The sequence below is a fragment of the Cinclus cinclus genome, chromosome 6 (assembly GCF_963662255.1).
Source record: "Cinclus cinclus chromosome 6, bCinCin1.1, whole genome shotgun sequence".
NCBI lineage: Eukaryota > Metazoa > Chordata > Aves > Passeriformes > Cinclidae > Cinclus > Cinclus cinclus.
The window spans coordinates 15,533,541-15,560,254 of NC_085051.1; the positions used below are offsets into that span (position 1 = coordinate 15,533,541).

General features: G+C 38.5%; 1 protein-coding gene across 1 annotated transcript in view; it reads right to left on the reverse strand.

Moving 5' to 3' along the window:
- The window catches only part of KCNQ1 (potassium voltage-gated channel subfamily Q member 1), a 327,765-nt gene that overhangs the window by 90,179 nt on the left and 210,872 nt on the right, over positions 1-26,714 (reverse strand). The window contains exons 14-17 of the mRNA XM_062494734.1: positions 17,887-17,962; positions 11,248-11,342; positions 10,526-10,572; positions 9,654-9,715 (exon numbers count right to left, since the gene is read on the reverse strand). Of these exons, the coding sequence (XP_062350718.1) occupies positions 9,654-9,715; positions 10,526-10,572; positions 11,248-11,342; positions 17,887-17,962 (280 nt within the window). The remainder of the gene's footprint in view (positions 1-9,653; positions 9,716-10,525; positions 10,573-11,247; positions 11,343-17,886; positions 17,963-26,714) is intronic.

Sequence of the window (26,714 nt, forward strand, 5' to 3'; positions counted from 1 at the left end):
AAAGAGAGAGAGAAATTGAAATACACCCAAGATTAACAGATGTCACAGAAGGGTCAATGGCGAGCAATGTTGGATCCAAGGCTTTTAAAATAGAAACTTACACGAATATTTGAACTCACTTGAATATTGCTCTCTGCTTGACTGTGAAAATACATAATTTAATATAATTTGTTTACCTTTTAATACCACATGCATAATTATCTATATGTATGACAGTTTTTGTGTCCTTTAAGCATATTCAGCCCTCTCCACCCCTAGGTTCCCGGGCTATAAAATGATGTTAGTAGATTAATTTCTAGATGATTTAAAATGCACTGTCTAAAATAGTCCCAGTACATTTATATTGGCTGGGTTGGTGTGGTTTATGTGTTTATATATGCTGTTCTCAAGTACTGGATGGTTTTAGCATTAATGGGATATGATTTTGTTGAACCCTGCACTGGCCAAAATAACTATTCAAAACTAGAGGGGTGTTTAAACACAACAACAAAAAGGAATGCTGATTTGTGGTTAAGCCCCAGACATGGCTTAAATTGAATTCCTGGCTGTGCCACAGATGCCACTGTGATACCTCAGGCAAGTCACTTCCTGCACCTTAGCTGTAAAAAGAGGGAAACAATATTTTTCTTTCTCCCTTCCCTTCTCTTTTTTTTGTGTGCTTAACCTGTCAGAGCAGGAGCTGTCATGCCATGATGGAAATAACAAAGCTGGCAGAGAGGTCCATCCAAAGGGAGGCAGCTGATCAGACTGTTACACCCATGGCATACAAGGTCAATCACACTGTGCCAGGTGGGGCTGCTGGATGAACTACTAGGTGGACCATCACTTAGTTTGGGATAGAAAGAGAGCCTTTGACATGGGTTCACAGTCCTGTGCTAACTGCTGAATGGTGGGATACTTAAAAAACATTCAAATTGTTGTTGTAATCATATTTGCTCTACATTTTAATAGGTTTTTTAATCATGCAAATCTTAATTTTCTTGTTGAAAGGTGAACTGTAGTTTTGTGACAACCCCAGTGGGTAGGACACAAGAACAGGGATGGATTTGAAGGAACTATTATTTGCCCTCTTGATTGCCTGAGCTCTGGGAGTAGTAGGTATATTTTGAACCATGTGCTCATATTCTACTCTCAATTACTGCCTATTTTTCTTCTTATCTTCCCTCTGACTCTTCTAGCCCTTAGTAGGAGTCAGACAGCAAAGGGCTTCTGTTTCTCTTCCCAGACCAGTTTTGGTTTGCAATTTTTAGCTGAAAGTGGGGAGGGGTAGGGGGAACAGGAGGAGCAGATAGGGTGTCAGAAGGTACGGACATTGTTTAAGAAAGGGAGTATACCTCCCTTTTCTCTGAATCTTTTCCAGGAGCTGAATAGATTCCAACCCTGGAAAGACTGCAGCCTGAATAGAGTCCTTTCAGCGCCATCCACTTTCCCTCCCTGATCCTCAACAGCAAATGAAAATAAAGTATTTTAATTCCAGCAAGATGACTCTAAAACCAGATATTTGACAAGGAACAATTTCAACTTTGATGCTTCTAATTTCAGCAAAGGTTCATCCTAGTGTATCAAACCCAAAATTCGCCAATTATGTTGGACTGTTTTTTTGGTTGCCCATCTGCAACACACATACCCCCCCCCCCCCCCCCCCCAGAAAAAGCAGAGATGATCTTATGGTCATTTTGTTCCCTTTAACCTAAGAGAAAGACAAATAAAAGTTGTCTGTGTAGCATGCTGTGCACACGTGTTGTTTGTTCACTTAAATCCTTTTTCTCTGATCAGCTCTACAGGGTATTTAGTCCATACAACTGTTCCACATTCTCTCTCAGCATATGCACCATGCATTTCCATTCCACATCAAATGTAAACACTCTCGGCACAAGAATGATGGAGGTTACATTTCAAATCTTGCTTGAGTTTATCTTTCAATGCCAGACAAAACAGGCTTTATGTGGTTTGATAAAAGATTGAGTCATCCCCATTTGCAGACCTTACATCCACTTGTATACCTATTTAAATATAAACACCACCAGGAGATTCCCAAACCAGCAACAAATCTGAAGATTGTTTAAAAGATTATTAACTGGCAAGGCATTATTTAATTCCTCCAATTCCCCCCCCTCCCCAGATTCCTAGATTTTATAGGATATATTGCATGTTAGCTAAAATTCCTCTGGGATTTCTGCTCTTAAAAAGCATCTAATCCATCTGTGTGGATCATAAGCGCACAGCCAGTGCCAGTGTTAAGAATCATAGATAAATGTATGCATGTGTGTGTGTGTATATATATACATATATATATATATCTCAGTAACAATTTGTATTTGTAAAGGTTTACACTCTGTCCTCAGCATTATGCTACCCAACTGCTATTTGCATCGACCAGCACTAGAAATTTGCAGTAAAATCTATCAAAACTCACATAAGCAGGAATTATTCTCCTTAGGAGTATTTTTTTTTTTGCCTTTTTACTCTACATAAAATCTGTAGAAGAGTATCACAGACTCATGCAAATTAGTCACCACAGCTTAATTAGTCATTGCTTTTGAGTACCAGCATAGCCCCTGTGTGCTAGCCTGAACTACCTTCAGCCAGTCTTCTTGAGAATAAAGACCATCTTCTGTATCATTTAACTTCATTCTTCAGTGCTGAGGAAGTTTACACTCTCATTTACAGCAAATAAGCTGATAAGGTGCAGTACTCCCACTATCTGCAGCTATTTATGATCAATACTAGATATACATATTTTTTAATAGAATCGTATTTACTCTGATCCAATAGCTGACACTTTAGAAACAGACCACAAAGTCCTAGTAACACTGCTCTGCAGGTCAGGTAACTGTACCTAAGCTACTACACCTAGAAACTCTCCTACAGGTTATAGATAGCTCTTAACATAGTTTATCTTAAATAATTTCAAAATTTATGGAAAAATTGACTGGTTTTCATTTGTGCAGCAACAGGATTTAATGATCTTCAAAGAGATAAAAATGTGCTAACAAACACATGCAAGTTAAGGCCACTTTGAAGACCTTGAGGTCTTCAAGGTATTGCTGTGCCAACCCTCCCATGGATGTTCTCTAGACAGGAACAGGGTGCTGCTTACACAGCCTTTGTAAACAGATCAGATCCAAGGCACGGCACAGCAATGTTCCATGAGGCTGTGTAGGTGACCAAATCCAGCAGCAAGCAGCTGCGTATAAAGCCTAGGATAAAAAGGGTTTCTTGAAAAAATTTCTCTGCCCCAGCCTTATTTCTAGTGCAAGGCTTGTAGCAGAGTAAAAAAAAAAAAGAATTGTAAGAAAGTATATATGCATAAAATCATGGTTTTCTTTCTTCTTCTTTTTTTTTTTTTTTTTTTTTACCAACTCATCCCTGACTACTGTTTAAAGTACTTGCTAAACTGGAGTTTACATACACACATCCTGTTTAATAATCCTCAGGCGAGTCTTTCTCCATGGCTTCACCTAATCTCTCTCTCAGTTTGTTTCTATTCTAGCTACTGAAGCTTCTGGCAGCAGTGAATCCAACAAGCAATTATTTTTTTTATTTCATTTTTTACTGTGTATGCCTGATAATTTTATTTTACTTTAGCTGGCAAGATGGGAAGTATAGGACACTACATAGAAATCTGTATGGACACTACACAGAAATCTGTAGTTTTTCATTGTTTATCTACTGAAATATTATCAGACTGGTAAGAGAAAAGCTATTAAAACTTTAAGGCTGCCTAATGACCTGGACTGTTGAAGGATGTGCTTAGTTGTAGTCCAATTTATAGAAAATGGGCATCCTCCATCACAAAGTTCAGCACGGAAATTGCTTCCGTATGCTTGTACTTCAGCATCTGGAAAAAGACTAAGGATTAAATTAATAGGGATACTTAATCTTCCATATGCTTCAATATTCCTCCACATCCCCCAGGTTATTACTTCTGCATTATTGCAAGAACTACATACAAGATGAATAACTGCTTGGTGGTGTTTGTTTGGATTTTTATTGATTTCATGTATCTTTTAAAATTTCCAGCCAAACCCACAGCTTTTAGTTCTGCTTCTCAGTATTGGGAAGGCAAATCCTCACACATTTACTCCAGAAGCTGCCAGTATTTAATACCTGAAATGCCTAGTGCATGTTCAGCCTGCAAAGTGAATACTTCCACGCCAGACACTTTCTGAAGCCATCTCTCCAAGTGATGTTTTAACCTTGCTTTCCAGCACTGGCCCAAAAGTTGGGCTGTTTGTCAGACTTTTGCCATCAATATCTATTCAATTAAATTCAATCAATCTATTTCTATCAATTTTTTTAAAAAGCCAAAATGTGCAACAAGGGCAACATCAGTCAAGGGCTTTTTTGAAGTTTGCACTAATTGCCCTGCTACTCTAGGAAGCACGGTAGCTGTTCCCAGGCTACAGAATGACATTAAAAATAGAGGAAAACCCACCAAGGTTTGATCCTATGCTAGATAATGCAGCAGTTTCACATGAAATTGAAAAACTGGCCACACATGAAGAATTCTTTTAGGTGAACAACCTGTCAGCATGAAACTTGGTATTTTTGAACTCAGGAAGATGAAGATAACACTTTTCTAAGTAAAAGGTTAAACTATCTAATGTGCACTCATTGGATTGTAAATATGGAGCATCAAATGAGACATAAGTACAGATCTATATTTTCATTTACGACAGAAATGCTGTCATAAAAGTAACATATCAATGGTGCTGAGCAAAACTATGTCACAACAACCAAAAGAAGTCTTCTCAAAGACATACAACTTTAATAAAGCATAATGCTTCTGCCTACAGTGATGAGGGAAAACTAAAGCACTGGCTCTCCAGGTCAAAGAAAAGACCTTTAATGGTCTCTACAACAGATCCTGAACTTTTCTGCATTGAATGGGCTGAGAGTTCATTATTAGAAATGGCGTTATTACAATTTGCCTTGTGATACACTAAAATACCAGATTTATTCACATTACAGTAAGATTTCTCTGCAATGTATAACTCAAATTCACACATTTCTAAGCAAGCCAAAAAAGATAAACAAATCTGATATGAAACCTTTTGCAATGGGGAACTGTTAGTTGATTGCAAAGCAAGACTGGAAAAGAACAAGAATCAGGTAAGAAACTGGACTTGTCAGTGGTCATTCTGTTCCTTGGAGCTGTCTTCAACATGATCCCAGTCAAGCTGGTTTTGAACACATGTATGGAATATTCCAGTGAAACAATTACAGAAAATTTTTTAGCTGGAAGAGAATGTCATACCATGTACATAAACGTAAGATTCAATAGTCTTCATCATTTTGGAAAACCACCTTGAATAAGCCTTTGTACTTATTTCTCTTTAAAAAGTTACACTGTCAGCACTCACTGCAAAAAATATTTATAATATCCTTACAATTTTACTGACCTCTGTATGTTTAGCAATCACAGACATGGAAGACAGGAAACCAAATCAGCATAACTAGAACTCAAAAGGCCTGTGAGAAGTACACTGCCTCCCAGCTTTGGTTTCAGTTTTCTGCTAGTCAACTCAACAAGCACAGCAGCACCTATTTCAGGGTAGATGTTTTCATGTGATAGACCTGTTTTTAATAGATTTTAAAAGGCGTGCTATCTGCTTTCCAAGTAAATCTGAAAAAATGCAGTGATGTCTATGTTGCTCTTTGGTTTAGTACTGGTTAGAATATAAGGGCTCACCTTCCCAGTCAGAAGCATACAAAATGTGTATAAGCTTGGAATTAATATTGTCTTGCAGAACTGTTTGATTCACATTAAAAGGTGCCACATGTCTCACTACCACACATCTCCTCTACAAATAGAAATCTCCATTTAAATCTCTACAATTCAAAATTTTGCCACAGATAACATAACCCCTAATGTTTAATGTAACTGAAAAAGCCTGTTGTAAGATTTTAATTATGACCTTGGCAATCCTGATATTAATACTATACTAACTGGCAGGTACAGGAACAATTCTGATTGTATAAGAAGGGATGCCCAGAAAACTGCTCTGGATTGCTAGAAACATTCTTGAAAGGCAAAATTCAAAGTGCTCAAATAATTGCAGAAGATGAACTTCTATTTTTAAAACAACTTAACAGAAAGAGAGTATAACGTCTACTGTTCAGAATGGTTTAAAACTTTTTTTTTTTAAATCTGTGTTGTGTTATTCTACTCTGGGAGGTCCACAGGCAGGACCTACAGACATCTGGGGCGGTCTGGTTTGTAGGGACAGCAGGGAGAGTCAAGGAACTGGCCACTTTTAGCCTTCACTGCGTATTCTGGATGATTTTGTGCAGTGCCCATATTTAAGACTGAATTTCCTTAGGGCAGCCAAAGCAGCAAGCCTGGCTGATTACCTGAGAAGTGCAAACTGCGCCTGTTATAGCTAAATTAATGGTTGGCAAAAGGCTGAAAAAGAACAGATTAATGTGAAAATTAAAAAGCTAGCATTGCAGTCATTTATAGTCAAGCTAAAATTAGTGCAGTGAAAGGAAAATAGGAGCTGCAAGACACAGAATTCCCCAAGTGTGCTGTGGGCTTGCTCCTGGCTGGAGCTGCTGGGCACACCCAGCATTAAGGCCCTGGCAGGCAGCGCTTGCGGTGTGAGGATGAAGAGCGCTGTGTGAGGAGGAAGGACACTGTGCACACACAGCTGGGCCCATCTGGAAAAACTGTTTTTGATTTTGAGCTTGGTAGCAAGCCAGCTGTGGCCAGGTTCCTTGAGGGTAGGCTGAATAGTCACTCACAGATGTTTCGAGGATGAAAAGAGAAGGCTGGTCACCGCAAATAAATTGATTTGCTGCTGTAATCCCGCTCAACAACATTCCCTGAGGTATCTGCACGCACGCTCTTGGCCCACTGGCACTTGGCAGGGTGTGCGATGTGAGCCCTGCCTGGGTGCTGCACTCCTGCTCTTAGATTCCCACTGGACCACATCTGATGGGGCTGTGGGCAGCCCCCTGCCCCCAGCACTGCAAGACACCTTTGGGAGAGCACGGCGTTTGCCACCCTCGGCTTCGTAAGCAACAGAGAACAGTGGCAAAGTCAAAATACGCCAGGATTACATGCTGGATTTCTTTCTGCGAAGGCCTATCAGGCTGTGCAGTCTCCAGTCATGTTCACAAAGCCACCTTTTCAGCGTCTTGCCAAAATTACAGCATTCAGTGGGAAGGAAACTGCAGGAAGCTTCTTGCAAGTGTGATTCATCCCTTTGGCTTTTGAACATTAGGAAACAATCCTTAGGTTCAGGATCATAAACTGCATATATCACAAGGTCAAAGTTTTTCTTGGTGCACAAGATGAACAGACTACAGGACTTCCTCTCCCTTAAATGAGCATACTCCTAAATTTACAGAAGAAAACACAATATTTTGCTGATGTCGATACTTGAAAATTCAGGGGTTTGCCACAAAGGATCTTAAATCCTCTCAATACACTGCTGTTTAAGCTTTTTATTTTAAAATGTCCCTTTTAGGTGCCCTCCCCTCTGTACTGCTGGCAGTACACAGCCCTGCTCTGACTTACAGATTTTTCAAGGGTGCAAGAGGTGTTTAGACACTGACACTAGCCTGCAGCACTGAAAGTATCTCCTCCTGAAGTCCAAGACTGAAAACTAATTCACAAGCCAAATGGGATGAAACTGCTTAAAATATTTTGTCACCTTAAAAACCACCTGATCTCCTTAATATAGTGTTCAGCTGGGGAAGGATTTAAACTGTATGTTGAAAGCATACCAAGCACCATGTACTTTATTGGAAAGAGAGGGCCAGTCTTTGAGAGCAAAAACACCAAAAAAATTAGCTTTGGCCACCATCTACAGCTGCAGCAAAAATGTGATTCTAGCATTGCCAATGTGTTTTTATGTTAACCACTGTTTGCTGAGTCCAACTGAAAATCTCTATTTTTAGCCTTTCAGCTACTTTCAGATAAAATTCCTAGAGATAGGACTAGCTGTATAGGGCAGATAGCAAACAACTCTGAAACCACAGATGACCTCATGCAACTGCAAAGAAAGAAGGGTCTGTTACTTAAAGCAAGGCTAAAATTTAACCTAGCTATACTAAAATTATACAGGGAGTGTTTTACAGTCCCATTACAAGACTTAAAAACCCAGTCACTATAAATTCACGGTGTACTTATTTGTAAGGATGTAAAAAAAGAGTAATTAATAACCCCCAAACAGCTTATCTCTGAGCCAATACAACATCAAGACTTTCCCAGTCTCACTGGAGATTTTACAAATAGTACTGAGAAGCTGCTTTAGCTGCCATTTGAGAATTATTCCTCCACACTGAAAAGTCATTGCTCTTTGTCACAAGTCACAAGACATTTCTTAGTGTTCCACACTTTTAGTTGACATTATGGAGAGAAAATAAATAAATGTAATCCAAACTTTCTGGAAAGGGCTTCCATGTGTAAGAGCACATATTAACCACAGATGTGAGGGAGCACTGAGCAGTGATTCTTTTCTGTGCTAAATGCACTCTACCTTCCTCCTTGTACTTCACTCCTCCTGTGTGCCCCCCAGTATACCAAAAGAAACCTGCTTCTTTTAAAACACCATTACTTCCAGGAGAGTGAAATGCAGTCCTGAGTACTATCATTCAAGTTTATTAAAGTAATTCACGAGAAATGCGTAAGGAATGGGCATGTCACAAGTGAATCAATGCAGATCAGGGTGCTGGTTTGTAGTCCTTGGGATGTGCTACTCACACCTCTTTTAGTTAGCAGAATATTTGCTCGATATTTCTTCAGAACAAACCTTCATGAGCTTACCACGTATTTCCACCAGTGGAATAAACACTCAAAGTTCTTTTTCTCAGGAAAAAGTTTCAGTCTTAATAACTGATGAACAGGGCAGGTAGATGAGTGAAATAACTCTGAAGTAAAGAAATGCTTTCACTCTCTCACCAAATCACTCTAAGAGATCAGTAAAAGGTTCAAAGTATTCTTCTTAACTCTTCCTTTCTTTCTTAAATACCAGCATAGGCAAACCTGCATTTTTTAACAACGACACAACCTCTACCTGTCATCTATTTTCTCAAGCACAGCCAGCATTGAAATAAAAGCTTACAAAGCACTTAATTGTTAATTTGTGATTATAGAACAAGTCTGATTTTTTTGGACTCATGTCACTTAGAAGGAGAAACTCCACTCATCATAAGGAATGAAAACCAGGACGGAACAAGGTTTGCTATTTCCCTCTCTAAGGAATTGTAGGTGGACTTATGTAAACAACACAGCAAAGATCAAAGGCAAATCTTAGGGATCATAATATACTGAGTCATTAAAGGAACAGAGCCTTTTATCTATTGTGGAGGAAGGAAGTAAAGCATTGAGACATATGTAATATACACAATTAAACACAAAAAAATCCAAGCCAGTCCCAAAAGAGACTGAAATCAATTAAATTCTGTTTTTTGGGGTTTTTTTTCTTATTCTTTTAAAACTACGAGAACCAAAAATGCAATCTGTGACAAAAATTAGACTCCATCACCTGGAAAAGCCAGGCATTCAACTCTATTTTAAGTTGAATTTTCCCTGACATCCTATGAAACAAGCACTGTTCGATCACAAACCATGTTCTCATTTACTGCCAGTTCTTCGATCACAAACCATGTCCTCTTTCACTGCCAGTTCAACTGAGGCTTACCTTGTCCTCCACTCTGTTCAGCCTGGCACCAATCGTGTTATTTCCTCGATCTTTGCTTTTCTCTGTGGAACAAGAAACATTTTCAAATTAATACACGGTGGTAAAACAAAATAGCAGCAAACCACAACAGGGTGTGTTTAACTAGCCCACCAACACTGTGTAACTGAACACCCTTACCAAACTGATAGATCCATTCCTCAAAAGTAGTTTTCTGTTTCTTTTTATAGCACTGGCCCATGCCAGGGCTTTTAATAGCCCCCAGTTTAAGGCATTTTTAATCTTAGTTTTATGCCGTAACCACAGAGAGCAAAAAAATATTCCAAATTTAGTTAATATTTTAATTGCCATGTAAAAACAATCTGCCACTATGCAAAGGACTTGGCAGCTAACACATTTGGCAACATTTTATCTTTTTTTCCCCTCACTATATGCTATATAGAAAGATGAGTTTTCAAATGACACAAAAAGAGAGTTTTCATTAGCCAGATTTGTCACAAACAAACATAGTCTTTGTGTTCCTCTTCCAGAGTCTTTTCAAAGCTACCAAAGGTCTGTGTGAATATTACAAATTTCACAGAAAATCTGTAATCTTAGCATGCCAATTTATTGAATATATGGTGAGTCTCAGAAAGACTAGAGAAAACATTTTGAAGACTTCAGTGAAAGTAGCTGCTTTAGTAATCTAAATAAGAACAAAGCTAATTTAAAAGTGTTGATGACTAAATATTATTGCCAATGCTTAATCTTCAGAGCACAACCCGTTGGCACAGTTTAAAAATTTGGCAATAAAATGAAAAGTATTTTAGCAAGTATTTTCCATTAATTATATGTTCATCAGGTTAATTTTAGACACATCTTTTGTATTTACATACCTGAGACAGAGATAAAGAGAGATGGCTTTCCTATGGACTGGTCCAACCTATAAAACAAAAAGAAACCTTTTTGTTTTTTATCAGTCTGAACCAGCATCTTAATCCCTCTAGCTGGAGCAGGGAGGCCTCTTCACAAACAAGCAAAGTCAAATTCAAATAATTCTGGTTCGTCCTGTGAGTGAAGCACTTGCTTTATGCTAAGAGTAGCTTGAATGAAAATATAGTAGCAAAATGGGATTTGACTTAGATTGCTCCATCGCTTCTTTAAACACTCTGAAGTTTTACCATGCCCATTACTTTTTCATGTGCTCAGCATTGATTTGTCTTTTCCTTGTTCTTCTGCAGCTTTCTTATTGCATCTGTCATGTCTTAGTTGGCTCTTATGTGCAATTCTACCAGAGCAGGTGACAGTATTGCACTCTCCAGGTGCAGAACAGCCCCTTGCATGTAGGGATTACAGTTTATAGTCACAACTAGCAGGGACTGTGGTAATACATATAAGTCCCAATCATCAGATTTTTAAGCTTTTTGCCTTTTCCTCCCTGTGTGTATAGAAAACTTTACTCAAATGCCATTTTCTGTTCCTTAATTTTGCACAGTCCTGCCAATACGGCACCTTAACCCTGTCAGATTTTTACCCAGGGGCCCCAATCACTGCCTAATTTGCAAACATCCTTCTGCTGCTGCCTACAAGGTACCAAACCTGGGCTTCACTGACATACCTCCTCTGTAGCTCCTTGATTCGCACCATCAGGTTGAGGTGGCCCTGAGAATACTGCTCAATAACATCTCGGACATCATAGGGTTTTCTGGCTTGCTGTAAAATAAGAGACAAAAAACATGCCCTTCAGTCACAAGGATGGAGGAATAGTCTGTGGCAACGTAGATGTTTTTGAAGAGTAAACAGTAAGTTCTTTTCTCACTGTGTAAAACATATGAGTTATTTTGATTGTTGCCATGATCACGCACTGTTGGTGGAATAATTCTGACAGTTCTCATTTCATCCACCTTTTTGTTGCTGCAGGTCTGTATGCCTTTCAAGAGATAATCCACCGAACTGGAGCTCAAAAGAGCTTGGAGCCAAAAAAAAAAAATCTGCCAATTTGTTCAGAAGTCTGTGCACACTCTGGTTCCTTCTGGAAATAAGGTTCATACTCCTTGGCCACTGAAAGATAAAGAGGTCTTGCACATGCACAAACCCCTGTTCCCAGTCAGCAGCTGGGGCTCACTGTTCAGGTCTTACTTGTGGGAAGTTAAAACACAGTGCTAGAGGAAGGCACATGACTGATTTCCTCGTCCAGAAAGACTGGCTGAGCTTTCAAAACTGCTGGGAAACACAGGTGTAAGAAATGCCCCATGTCTGTAATTTGCACCTCATACGTGGGAAAGACTTCATCTGACCTACTATTAATAAAACAACTTCTGTGCAGTATAGAGGCAATACTATCAACCTATAAAACACCAAGACTAACCAGAAAGCAAGTGAACGAGTATGTTGAAGGGTAGCAGCAAATTAAAGGTATCTTAATCCTACATCTAGGATCTAGAGTCCAATCAGTGCCAGAACTGGTGTTCCCAGCACAGGAAAGACATGGACCTGATAGAACAAGTCCAAAGGAGGCCACAAAGATAATCAGAGGGTTGGAGCACCTCTGCTGTAGACAGGGTGAGAGAGTTGTGTTGTTCAACATGGAAAAGAGAAGGCTTCAGGGACACCTCATTGGAGCCTTTCAGTATTTGAAGGGGGCTTTTAAAATAGATGGGGACAGATTTTTACAAGGGCCTGTAGTGATAGGACAAGGGGGAAATGGCTTCAAGCTGGAGGAGGGCAGGTTTAGATTAGGTATTAGGAAGAAATTCTTCAGTGTGAGGGTGGTGAGACACTTGAATGGGCTGCCCAGAGAAACTGTGGATGCCCTGTCCCTGGAAGCATTCAAGGTCAATTTGGGAGGGGCCCTGAGCAACCTCACTGGGTGAAGATGTCCTTGCTCATGGCTGGGGGTTTGCACTAGATGACCTTTAAATGTCCCTCCCAACCCAAACTATTCTATGATTTCTGACTCATTCGTTATGCTGTTTATAGAAACTCCACAGATAATTTTCAAGGTTTTGTAAAAACCTTGGTAATACTGAGTTACAACTTCTCCTTTCTTGCATCTTTTGAGAACAAGGAAAAGAGTTTTCCGCTGTAGCTTCCAAGATATGAGAATTTGGATCCCTTTTGAAGTCTCAGAAGTATTTTGTCACCTGGGCTTCAAAAACAGATATCTCTGAACTGCTCTATCTTATTTCACAAACTTCAGGATTTCCTCAAGTCCATTCCATAAACCGAAATTTTTCTAAGCCAAAGGAAAGTGGGATACCGTACAAAAAATAGGCTGTGGAGACTGGCACCTTCATGCAGTCCCCTGCACCTGTCTGGGAAGTAGCTCCCACATTTCAGGAATGATTCCTTTAATAACACCACTTCATCAAACAAACTATATTTCAGTCTCCCAGATTCCCCAAGTCAACTGCAAGCCTTGGGTGAGATACTCTCTTGTGGAAGGCTAATCAGGACTGGGAATTGCTTCCATCTAACCAAGGAGCACAGAAGAATTCCCAAGCATCCCAGCTGCTTACACACATAAATCATAACTAACATCCACAAAGAAAGAAATATGATTCTGTGATGGCCCAAGCCCATAAATCTTTCCATAGACTAGTACTGCAAACATGACAATATTAAAAAAATTAAAAATTCTCTGATTATTTTTGTTCTATAAATAAGCAAAAGAAAAACCTGCAAGTTTGAAAACTGCAGTCTCAGAAGAGGTGTTCAGTAAGAATAAAGGTGCAGAGCTTTCTCCTGCCATCCTCATACTCTGACACAGGAGTCTGACAGTAGTGCAGCTATTTCCCTGCCTGTTTTTCATTTACAGGGCTGTTTTTCTCTCTTTGAAACAAGAATTGAAAACCTGGAGTAAATATATTTTATGAATGAGGCTAAGCTTTTGAGTGCAACCGGGTATTTAAATCAGTACTGATTTTTCTGTAACTGCTTCATATTGAAAGCTGATCTTCTATGAGAAAATACTCTTGATGCTGACTATATAAAAAACCTCCAGCAGGCAACAAAGTAGTATGGAATAGACAAAAGTAGAAGCGAGTCCCATAGCTTTCCTTAACTGCTTTCTTTTCTCTTCCTTACTTTTGGTCCTCTGCTAATTAAGCAAAACTCATGGCCAAACTCTTCTTAAATACGTTAGAATTTCCCTCATCATAAATGAAGTTTTCAAAAGGTACAAAATGCCAAGTATTAAATGTGCACCACTGGCTGTGGCTCTTATTGTTTCCTAGTAACTGCATGGGCAGGGAGGTAGATCTGGGAAATGGGAATCCAGGAAAGGGGAATTTCTGGGAAATGCAACCGAGTAACATCAAGTAAAATATCTGAAACACCCTGTGAAGCACAGGACACTGAAATACATAGTTTAGTACAGCCCACTGAGGGGATTAGAAAAGATTACACACACAATTCATATGAATCACATAATATGATGAACTACAAGACTATAAATGTAAGATTTTCCAGGGAAATTTTAACAAATCAGGCAACAGTTATGTCATCGGTAGAACTGCAACCTGTATTTTTAATTTATGTTATGCATAGAATATTTGACACGGTAAAAATCATACCACAAGTTTAAAAGCTATTTTAGAAGGAAATTAATTTACTCAATTGGAAGAATTTTCATGGAAATAAAATTTTTAAAGTTTTCAAAATGAACATGGGAAATCAGAACAAGTTCCTGGTCTCTGTATCAGTGATGGATATCACAGCTGTATCCATGTACATGAGTTTTAAGACTTCTGGAAATTTCATAATCAAAAAACAAAAGTTATTTACACATAAATCAAGCTAATGGGATAACTGAGTATGGCAATTTTTTTTCCTGAAATTCCGTTTTAGTATTAGGTTGTCTCAAAAACATCTGCTTTACAACTAATACATAAAATTCATTTTTGGTAGGTAGAGTGAACAAAGCCTCAAAAAGCATTCATTTCTAAGTCTGCTTTCCCTATAATCTACAAAATCCTTCCTTGACCATAAGTCATTCACCTTCACTGATGCACAGGACTTGTCTTGAATGGGATTATTTGTACGGAATTTGAAACAGTCCTACAGACTTTACAAGAACATAAACACACCCATAAAACAGGTATTAATTCTTTATAATATTATGCTGGGTTCATGGGTTATACATGGGCATCCTCATAAGGACTATATTTAAACCTGGAGTTTAAAATACAGCCTGAATTTCTCTCCTTCTTTTTAAAGAGGAAATGATACTTCACAAAGACTTGCTTTTCATGTCCTTTGAAATTTTTTGTATCCCTGTTTAGCTTTTCTTTATTTATTTTATTTATTTATTTCATTTTAAACAGGAAGGCTTTGCTTTCTAACTGGCTTTTGTCCTTCTGATGCCATCACGCCCTGTTATTAACTGAGCCCTTTAGAAAATATATCTAGTCAGATTTAGTCCTACAGGTGTGTCCTGCAAACAGCTGGTATAGTTTAAGAACCATGCTGGGCTCATGCTGGGACCTATTTTGCAAAATTTTCCTCTTCCTCTCCTTCTTCCTATGCTGCCCTACTCAAAAGGTTGAGAGGCATCTCTAAAAAATACTCCTTTAAACTCCTGGACTTCCTTAGTGCTCCAGCTAATTTAAAGCACGAATAGCCCAATGGACTTCAGATGAAGTTGGGTTGTTGGTTTGTTGTGGGTTTTTTTCAACAGTTTCAGGAAGCAAACAGCTGAGTTTTCCTTTTTTTGGAACATATATTTTACATAAATGTAAAGCTTAGAAAGAAAACACCTACTAAAAACCAGCTGCACAGACCTCTTAAATGCTGAAAGATACATTTTTAAAATTCATCTTCTGCTTTACCTTATTTTCAGACATTACATTAGTCTACTTATTAGGAACAGTACAGTCATTACTTGGCACATATTAGAACAATTTAATTTCTTATGATTATTTTATGTGCGTAGAACAGATTTACAACATACTTTTGATGAAAGACTAATGACAGCAGTTATCACTTAATTACAGGAGAGATTTTCAAAAGCACCTTGTAGCCTGAATTTCAAGGTGACTTTATGCATTAAGTTACTTGGCGATTTGGAAAACTTTGCTGCTACACCAAAGCACCTTCGGTGCTCTCCAAATTTTTAAGCTTGATCCTAACCTTATATTCTGAAATTATGGAGAATTATTCCCCTACTTTCCTATTGGAGATTCTGCTTCTGAAGAAACAGCAGCATATCACTTATACACAGGAGTAGAGACCTAAGATCCACCCAGCCAAATGACATTTTAGTTCCTGAGCAGCAGCTAATATTGATCATTCAGGAAGAAGGAAGACTGCAAAAGAGAGATGAGAGACAACCCTGTCAAGGGATTTTGTAGATGGCCAGGACTGGGCCTTTTGCAGATGCGAAAGTGAGAGTACAACTGAGAAGCCAGATTAGCAACCGAGATACTGAGCACAAACAAGTTTTAGGTAGGAACTGAATAGCCCCATTCTATTCAGTCAAATGCTTTTTCAGCTTCTATCAAATCATCTGCCGCAGGGGAGTTTCGTTTATTTGCCAGGTGGATAATGTTGCACACAGTGTTCAGGCATTTTCAAAATCTGTTTCTGACAAATACCACTTGGGAGGTAGATCTACAACGTGGGGATTTCTTGTTACTAAGCAGTTTAGTTAATGCCATGGCAAATATTTTACGATCTAAATTTGTGAGAGCAATGATTCAGTAATTACTACACAGCAAAGGATCACAATCAAGTTTTAGAATGAAAATAAATTAGATTTTAATGGAACTGGCCACATTTAGGCAATTATTCACACAACAGCAGCAGACACATCACTGGAATGGGCCACATCCCTTGCCAAGTTTCAAGTGCTGACCAGCAAGTGCTAAGAAACTTCTCAACAAAATGACTGTAAATATTATCTTTGAGTAGTTGGGACACTGTGCCTTTCTTAATTTTAGTCTAATAATGATAATAAAAGGTGATAAGTGCTAGCACAGACTTTTGGAAAGCACTCTCTTCAAAAAAACTCTGGATATAGGACATTTCAGCCTAAACAGTGACAGTCTGAATACATTATACATAACTAAAGCAATTTTCTGACAAGCTCAGGCAGCCTTAGCCATAAATTAGCTCAAGAATTTTAGTAAAAATGAAAATAGTCGAAGTAGAAATTTGCTGAAGAATTAAGGCAATGCTTCTGAATTTTACAAGGAGATCAGAATTATGGGTTTGTAGTAGCAGCAAACTTTGCCTTACAGATATATTGGACTGCTAGTCGTCGTCATCATCATCATCATCATCTCTTTGATCTTAAATTTTGCAGCTTTCAAATTCGAAGAAGAAAAGACACTCCCTTTTTGGTGGGACAGCTTTCTGGTTTATTTGAAGCAGTAATAGCTAGGTCATGCATGAAAATGGATGTAGGCAGTTAAGCCCCTCTCATCCTCTGCATTTTCAGTTGTGAAGCCTGTTCTCTGGAGATTATCCCTTATTAATTAATTTTAAGTAAGGTTATATATTTATTACCTATATACACATTCACTTGGTTTAAATCAAGCTGAAGGCTCTTGACATGTGTCTTTACTGGATTAATGAAATTGATTTTTAGAAAGTTTGCTGTCAGAATTTTTTATTCAGACTAGGAAACAAGGTTAATTAGCTCCTGTTAAATGCTTATGGCATCACAAGGCCACAGCAAGTAGAGTGGCACATGGGAAATGTATCAGTGAGGGTCAGAGGAGGAAAGAAAATCAGTATCTCACTAACTGGGAAGGTCTCCTACTCCTGTGCAGAGGGGAGAAAGGAGAAGAAAGGAGAAACCTTCCAATACACTAACAAATTTCCACCTTGGTTTCTTATCAGGCCTTCATTATCATTGAGTAAGGGACAGAAACAAGGCTGAGGCAGTATTTTAATCTCTAATCCTACTGACTCGGCATGAAAGCAGCGCAGAGCTCAGAATTAATGGAGACATACGAGAATGTTTGCACTGCCAGAAAGAGACAGCGATAACAGAGGGCCAAGGGTCAAGTCCATTAGCAGAAAATAACATTTTAATTCAGACTGAATTTCAGGAGTCTAGCCTTTTTCCAGTGCATCCATAGCTGACTAACCTGCTGCAAAACAACCACCCTATTGAAGGAGGGAGAGAATAGTGGGTGTAGATCACCATTACTGAAATGAATTGTGTTAGTCTCTCTTAAGTTTCTAAAAGAGACAATGAATCAGGAGAATAAAAGGGTTTATTTAGAAAAGGAGCTTTCTATTCACAACTCACCTGGAACTTTTTTTTTGCCACAAAATACTGCATCCTACGAATCACCTTGATGGCAGCACGGTGGTGTTCCCGCAGCCTGTGGGAAAAACGAGGAGGGTGAGAGGGGGAAAGGGCATCTCCATCCAGACAATAAATACAGCAGGCTGCACAAAATCCTTCACCAGCACATCAGTGTGCAGTGCAAGCAGTTGTGATCCAGCCTGGAAGCACAAACACACCATCCTGCTGACCTTCCTCACTTTTCAAGAAGGCTCTGAAAATCCAGGGTTTCATCTGACCCACCCTAGGTTTGTACCCATTTCACAGCTAAAAGGTTTCCACATAACCTCCTTCTGTGTCTAAGCAAACCTCCATGCATCCCTCCAAGTTTCATTCCAAAAAAAACCAAACAAAAAAACCAAACAAACAAACAAAAACAAAACAAACAAACAAACAAAAAAAACAAAACAAAAAACCCCAAGCTCACAAGCTCATGCATACCCACCCAGGAAGAGCTTTTATACAGTCACTCCAGTTTTCAGGATTTTTTTGGTTTGCTTGGGTTTTTTGTTCATCTCACAATTTCTGTACGACATGTTTCTTCACTCACATGATTTTTTTTCCTCAAATAGTACTTTTTGAAAAGATTTTTGATTTGTTGACTGCTAAACAATCCAAATCATCTTGTGGTTGCTGGATGTAACATCTACCTGCATATTTGTCCCCAGACTGAATTGTAACTTAATTTAAAAATAATCTTACAGGTCTTTAAAAAATATATGCCCCTCTTTGTGCCTATGCATATGATCTGATAACAGAATAAAAAGAAAATAATTTGCTCATTGTGCTTTGAAATGACAGATTTTCATAGAATCTCACATTATCTTTCAAACAGTGCCTTAAAACCTTAAAACAGTTATTTCAAATTTTTCAAGGCTTGCAAAAATGATGCATTTTCCTTCTTAACATTAAAATATAATACCAAACATTAAGCTAATTATTCAGATTGCTAACTGTATTACTCTTACCAAGATGCACATGAGAGCATTCATATTCACTAATCAAAGATGGAGAAATAATACTTAAGTTCTTTAAAACTTTGTGCAAGTTTGGGCCTTTAGTATGTTATAGCATGGTATCACCTAAGCCTCTTCAGCTAAATATAACCTAGAATTTTAGTGAGTATTCTGGTGTTTCCTCAGGATAGATCTCCCCCAGCAAATAAAAGTTCTGCATGTGCAAATGGTGAATTTCTATCCTCTGAAGAAGTGTAGCTGGAGTGTTCCCCTTCTGAAAATTCACACATTTTAGTAAGAAAACAGCATTTGCAAAGCCAAAAGCAGAACCAAAAAAAATGCCATAATTTCCTACTTCTAGCTATTGCCTCTCAGGTGGATTCTTTCTGTTATAGAAACTGTTCAGATTTAGCAATGACAGAAAAGATTACTTTTTCCAGAAATAGCATAAAATGAATTGCTTTTCAAGCTAATAACATACAGCTTTTCACTGCAGGTCTACAGATGGCTGCCCCTAAGTGTATTTATATAAATCTTCTGTACCTCAATAATTATCCATCAAACCTGCAGTTGGATCTGCATAGGAAGCCTTTTCTCTCTTAACACCTTCCTCAGGTGTCTTTGACTCCAGGCCCCTGCTCCCACAGATTTGACTGCAACATCACAGCTCGAGTTACAAAAATGGAAATTTGCTACTCCTGGCTGTTGTGGCTGTGTGTTTGGATCAGTTCCCAATGGACAGAGTTAGCCTAATGCTAGTTCAGGGTACCCCTGTTCTGTGAGCCTGTGCTGCATCATTCTGCTGCTAAGGACTTGGATGACTTCCTTCAAACCCAAAGGAAATAAAGTGTTTGGGCTTTTAACTTCTGCTTCACAGAGATGGGAGCCAAAAAGGTAAACACTGTTTAATTTTCTAGTAAATATCAAAGGTATGATATCATGCAGCTATACATCCTATACATAAAAGCACATTAAAATATATTTTGACAAACAGAAATATATTTGAATTGCCATAAAACTGCTTGTAGTGTTTTGGTTTACGCCTCATTTCCTCTGGGGTGTTCTTCACAGTCCATTATTTCTGAGTAAAACATTTTTCTTTGGGACAGCCAGTCACCAGTAGAGCACACCAAATCCCTCATTCTCCACCTAGAGGACAAGTCCCATCTATAAGCAAGGCAGGGAGATAATAAAAATGATATTTGCCATTCAGTAAAACAACAAAGCTACACGACCAAAATTATTTTCCAATGCAGCTATTCACCATCAATCATTTTGCAGTTCTAACAAGAACTAATATGCCAGGAGGGAAAGTTAATATTCTCATTTTAATCCTTCACATTTCCAGCTCCAGTAGGAAGCCTCCAGTAGTAAGCTTGTTTATGCTTATGGTATAAAATGCAATTCTGCACAACAGGCTGTCCTGATTCCCCAAGACTAAATGCTTCTGCGATGAGAGAAGGGAATAAAGGATTTAATTAGTAGCCAAGGTTATGATTCACGGTTGTTTGATCTCTTTGGCAAACTGGTTACAAATGCTTTAGTAAATTGAGAGCTTAACCATTAACTGGAGATATTTGTTTGTTCAGCCACTTGTGACATCTCTGAATTTTGGTTACAGAGGGGCTGTCTGCAGCCTCTGGGCACATGGAGCACGCTTAGACGTCAGATAGGTGCTCAGTGCGTTATCGCCCTCACTTCTGCGAATACTTCATTTTTCTCAGGAGTGTGGCTGGAAACGATCTCACTTGAGTGTGCTGCCAGGGCACAGAACCTCACCTGCCTGGTGTGTCCATCCCCACAGCCAGCAGGACACACTCTTTGGAGAGGCACTGCTGAGCACAGTGAGTCTCTGACGGCAGCGTCGAAAGGGTTCTCAGGGACTGCTGGGGAACTCCAGAGAGCCCTTCTGCTGCAGTGTAGCTGTGTGAGCTAAGCTCTCCTGCAATTGCAATCCCTCATTTTCAGATGTTTAGTTTTGCCTGACTTTGGGGGAAAGCTTGTTGAGTAAGTGCATTAGCAACAGGGTCGGCAGGCCTTTTGCCCTTTTGGCAACGAAGCTATTTTCCTCTCCTGAGCATTCATCAGGCTTTGAGCCTCTTTATCACCATAGCCATTAATATAACAGCTGCCATCTGAAGGAACTTGCCAAACACTGTTTGACTGATTCTCATAACCAGCAGCATGTTACCTTACAAAGAAATATACACATAATGCTTTTTAAATCAAGCTAAAAGTTATTATTTCTGATACTGGACAACTTCTTAGCCTGCACCCTTCTGAAGAAAAACTGCCAATAGCTTTCACTGGCTACCAGTAATTTTCTTTTGCAATATGAACAGAACATTGAGATCACCTTGAATACAGCACATGTTATGTGATACTTCTCATGGACTTAAACTCACAGAATTAGGTCCTGAAGCCACCAAGGAATCTACAACTTTGTTATAATCCTTAGGAACCCAGAAGGATGAAGGATGTAACAATTCAACAACAGAAGACCATCCTTGTTGTAATAGGGGAAATAGATTCATACAAATCTACATTATTTGCAGGTATAAACTAGGACTGCTTTATGCAGGCTCTGAAAAACAACTTGTTGTGGATTCAAGCACTATTCAAAGCGTAAGAAACAAGGATGAAAAAAAACTGGCAACAAAATACAATGGATTGAGCACCCACATTAAAAAAGAAAACCTGGCAGAATTAAATTACTAGAAATCCTTAGTTTTTCTTGCTTCCTGCAGTTGTTAAGATACTTAACCTACAACCAGTCGCTTGGAGGAAACATGATCTCTTCATCAGTCCATCAGAAATGTGAACTGGAATTTCACTTAAATTGGAAAACAAGCATGATGAAATACTTCATGTAATTCAACTGACATTCCCATTTGGTTGGAAAGTAGTTATAAATTAATAAATGCTCTGAACTGTTGCAATTAAGACTTTTGTACCTTTGACTACATATTGTTCATTTTTCTCAACACGATCAGCCAAAACCTCAGTAGGTTTCCAAAGCTGTGGCTCATTCTCCAGTCCCACACTTGCTGACAGTCACAGTGAATGTCACTGTTCAGTCAGCACTCACCTTCCTTCTTCCTGCCAGGGGACATGCAGGGCCACCCCAGAAGAATGCTCTGGGACAAAGGCTAAAACCTTTTAGTTGCCAAAACTGCGTGGCTTTATGAAAAAGGAACTAACTGGTGCATGGTTCAGTTATTCTGTGATTCAAGAAAAATAAAATCTTTTTTTAAAACTAAGCTGTACAAGGTTAATCCTCATTCTGAAACAGAGTTATTTTGATATAGAATCAGAAAGGAAAAGCAATTATTAATTAGAAATATCTATTGTCCTTACAAAGCTGCTATATTTTCTATCAAATCCTTAGTAATTTCATTAGAAGTTTGCTCCCCTTTTCATCTCAGGAAGGTGTTCTACATATTCCTTTAGTGTTAACAAAAATATTAAAGCAACAGGGCAGAGGAAAGGTGGTGCTAATTTCCTATTTGCAACACTTGCCTTTTTGTTCATGTGCAGAACATTTCATTATCAGGACTGTAATGTCTGCACAGACCTCCCAATGTACACGGACACTGATATTATCAGAGCTGAAAGGTCAACGCTGTCTATTCAGAATGAATTTAACAAGAACGAAAACGCAGTTGGAGACAGCCACAGATTTATAATATCCTTCACAAAATGCCCATTTCTTGGTAAACCTAACACTGATTTGAAGTCAGGCTCAGTTTTTTAAAGCCTATTTAAATTCTCTGCAGACTTCTTGAATTTCTGACTTGGGACAGGGTAAAGTATTAAGAAAGAAGACTGAAGTTGGTTGGCCTGAAGCTTTTGGGAGCAATCATTATTTAGATTTGAGCTTTATCTTTAATGCATCAGTTTTTTATCATATGTTGTGCACATGAACTGAAGTATTTTTTTCCCTTCAGGCACTGAAAAACATTCCTTGTCACAGAATCTGGTGGATGAAATTCAGATTAATTTCCTACATTAAGCCATTTCATTAGTGCATTTAAGTCTAATGAAATCTTCCATCCTTAGTCCTCCAGGCACTTTAGGTACCAGAATTTGCTGTGGCTCAAGCTTATTCTGTCATTCCCTGCCTATTCCCAGTTGATGGGAATCTCTCTGCACTGAGCTACATTTTAGATGCTGAAAATTGGAAGACACTAGGTTGCATTGCTGTGTGTTCTGAAACAGGAAATACTTGATCACCATGCCCAGGGATAAAATCAGAATCACTGATTATTTCCAATATTTTTGACTACCCGGTTTCTCCTTTCATTTGTAGCTAGTTTAGCAACTGTTGTTTGCTGTCATTATGATCAGTTTAGTGGGGGTTCTCTACACATAGCCTGGCCTATAAATGATTTGCAAAAATTATCTTAAAGATAAACCGGTTAAAGCTGCTGAGAAGCGTTAGAAAAGGATGATGACATTTGAAGAGCAGAAGAGTTACAAATGGGAAGTTTAATTACACAGGCTTAGTGTACACAGGATCACAGGATGGTTTGGGCTGTAAGGGACCTTAAAGATTATCTTCTTATAGCCCCCTGCCGTGGACAGGGACACCTTCCTCTCCACCAGGCTGCTCCGAGTTCCTTCCAGCCTGGCCTTCCAGGGATGGGGCATCCACAGCTTCTCTGGGCAACCTGTTCCAGTGCCTCACCACACTCACAGAAAAGAATTTCTTCCTGATACCTCATCTAAACCCACTCTCTTAGTTTGAAGCCATTTGTCCTTGCTCTGTCATTACTTGCCCCTGTAAACAGTCTGTCTACGTCTTTCCTGTAGGCTCCCTTCAGGTACTAGAATTTACTAAATGCTCTCGCAACATTTTCAGTGTGACCAAAGTTAGGAACTTGTGGCAAGACAAATCAAATTTGGATGAATTAATCTACCCACCCCATGGTTCTCCCCACTGGTGTCTTCACAGGTTTAAATGCAATAGAACTACAGAAATAACAGATACACATAAAACAAGAAGCATCACAAATAGAAGGTAAGCTAGATTTAAAAAATTTCTTTGATCTCAGCATTCAAAGGCATTTCAGTAATTACTGGCAAACAATCTGTTTATGAAAGATCTACATCTGCTGAACTCCTGTTCATGCTTGTAAATTAATTATGAACTAGTAAGATTTCATCAAATGTATTTGTTCATCTAAGCATTGAATAATTCAACAACATAATAGCTAATTAATTCTGTGAAGACATTTGATGAATAATTTCTAGAGAACAGTATGTTTCAAGGGTTTAATTTCAAAAATAAAAGTTTCTTTTACTTAAATGCATGAATTATAATGCAATTTCTGTTTCCAACCTAGGGGAATGCAGGGGATGACCAACCTAGGGGAATGACTTTGATAGGAGTATCAGTGATTCTAAATTTAAAAGATGCTCTGCAGGAGTAATGGCAAATTCGGGCTTTTGGTGAACTCTCAAGGCAGTAACAAATTTGATTATTTACTGATTGTGAACATTAGCCCATGGGGAAGTAACTTAACTTGAATTAACATTTGTACTCTTCTTTCCCCACTATGTAATTTCCCATCTATATGTGGCTGGACTTTTTAACGTAAAATATGTAATTTCAAAACCATCTTTTAATGGATTTGTATTTTGTTCTACAGAAGCTTTAATGTCACCCTTCTCAAAAGTCATGGATTGAACTGAGAAATTCTTTCATGTAGTTATAGCAATCCTCTTTTCTCAACAGACAGTCTGACGTAGCTTGATTTGGCTTGCAGATTTTTAGCAGACATACGAAGGACAAGTTTAAGAAATAACATCTCCTTTGGGGGGGGATTTTGATGTTTAAAACAAAAACAAACAAAAAATGCTTTCCAGCTAGACCTAAGAAGATCCAGAATAGCTAAACAGCATAGGATTATGGAGTGTTAGTTAAATTCCTTTAACTTCTCTTGGGGAAAATGGTCCAACAACCAGGATGTCTAGAACCAAGACAGATTGCTGAAGCTAGAATGATCAGGTGTAGGTTTTCAGAACTATTGGCATGCTGGGGCAAAAAGATGTAGCATCAGAGACTTCCTTTGTGGTCTGCCTACAGTGATGGTAGCTAAGAACAAGAATTCCCCTTACAAGAATAATTTGTCTTGAAATCAGGCAAGAGCATGACATTTCTTGTACATCCTAAATCTCCTTTGCTGTATATTTTCAGAATTGCATTTTAACTTATGCCTGTTACTAGGAAATGAAGAGCTGCACAGAGAACATGGAAAAAATCTAGGAAGACAAAATTATCTTTGGAAGGGACTGAAAAGTGACATAAAGAAAGCAGGAAAAATATATAAGCCAGTTCCCATTTTATCAGAATCAATTATTGTTTTGCAGCTTTGGTGATGTCATTATCAAATACCAAATGATATTGATGTCCATATCAAATCACAGAGAGCCTTTATCCAGCTCTTCACTCTCTGCATCTTATTGAGTTAGAAGGCTGCTGCTTTTTCACATGGTTTCAAGGCCAAGCAGTTTGAAAGTAGCGAGACACAAATGAGATCACAGATAAGTAAATAATAACATACAGCACTCTTACAGACGCAGTCTGACACATTAAACTCCTTTTCTAAAGAAGCTGAATTCAGAACACAACAGAGCTGTTTTTGTTCAGTGCACACAGGAAGCCATAGGCATTATTATTTTGCTTCCTCGGGTTAAAAGCCACCTTTTCAAATTAAAAATAATAATTTTATTGCACAGCTTTTGATTTATAGCTTGAATTATACAAGGAAATGCAGGGCTGCACTCAGAGGCACTAGGAAGAAATAACCATATTTCCTCTGGCTACTTGCCTCTCTATTGTTTGCCTATTAAACTTACAATAACCTTTGAATGTTTAACTGGCTGATGCTACACTACTTCATTATGCTTGAGAAGTTGCTCACACTACACAGTAGCTTTTTGCTGTGCTCACTGCAAGGAACTACATGGCCCCTGCAAACTCAAGGCTGAGTATGGCTTTTCTATTTGGCTTAAATGGCATTGTGCAGAATGCACTTCAAATACAACCTGTACACAAAAATATCTAATGCTGAATACGAGATGCAAAAGCATCAAAATGATGTAACCCACAGAGATTTCTCAACTATGTGTTTTTATTTTCAAGTATTTGCTTCTACTCTCTATAACACATGCTAATTTAACATATGCCGTATCTCACATCTTAATTAGGACTCATCTTGTGGTACTACTGCTGCCATCCCATTTAACTTTTTGTTTTGAGACAAAAGAAATAGGCTTTCATTGGGTCAGCTATTAATGCAGTTCATAGGGGATCCATGAAAGGTCAAAGCAGTATTGCATTATTTAAACCTCACACAATGACTTTAGCCAGAACCCCCTTCCGTTTCTTCCCACATCTCAGTGATATATGTATTTTCAATAATGGAGAATAGATGTAAAAAACATTGTCCCTTATTTGTAAAACCAATCACAGGCAAGAGGTTAGAGTCACTTATGCATCACAAATTCAACTACTCTACCAAGGCAAAGTTGAGAGAGTATCTCAGCTGTTCAACACACATGAAAATCATTGCACAGTTGTGACTGAAAAAATGAAGCAGGTCTCCTGTTGCAGAGACAGGAATTACAGCAGGAAAAATACCTGAAAGGAAAAGGCCATTTATGTGCATAGCAATATTTAAATAATTACCAAAATCAGTGATGATACTATTTCAGAAGTCCTAGCACTTTCCATGTGTTTTTTTATTACGGAAGTGATTGGGAAATTCTCCTGCTCCTCAGTAACGAAAAGGAGAAGGTGGAAGTTGCTGCTGTGAAGCTGTTCCTAAG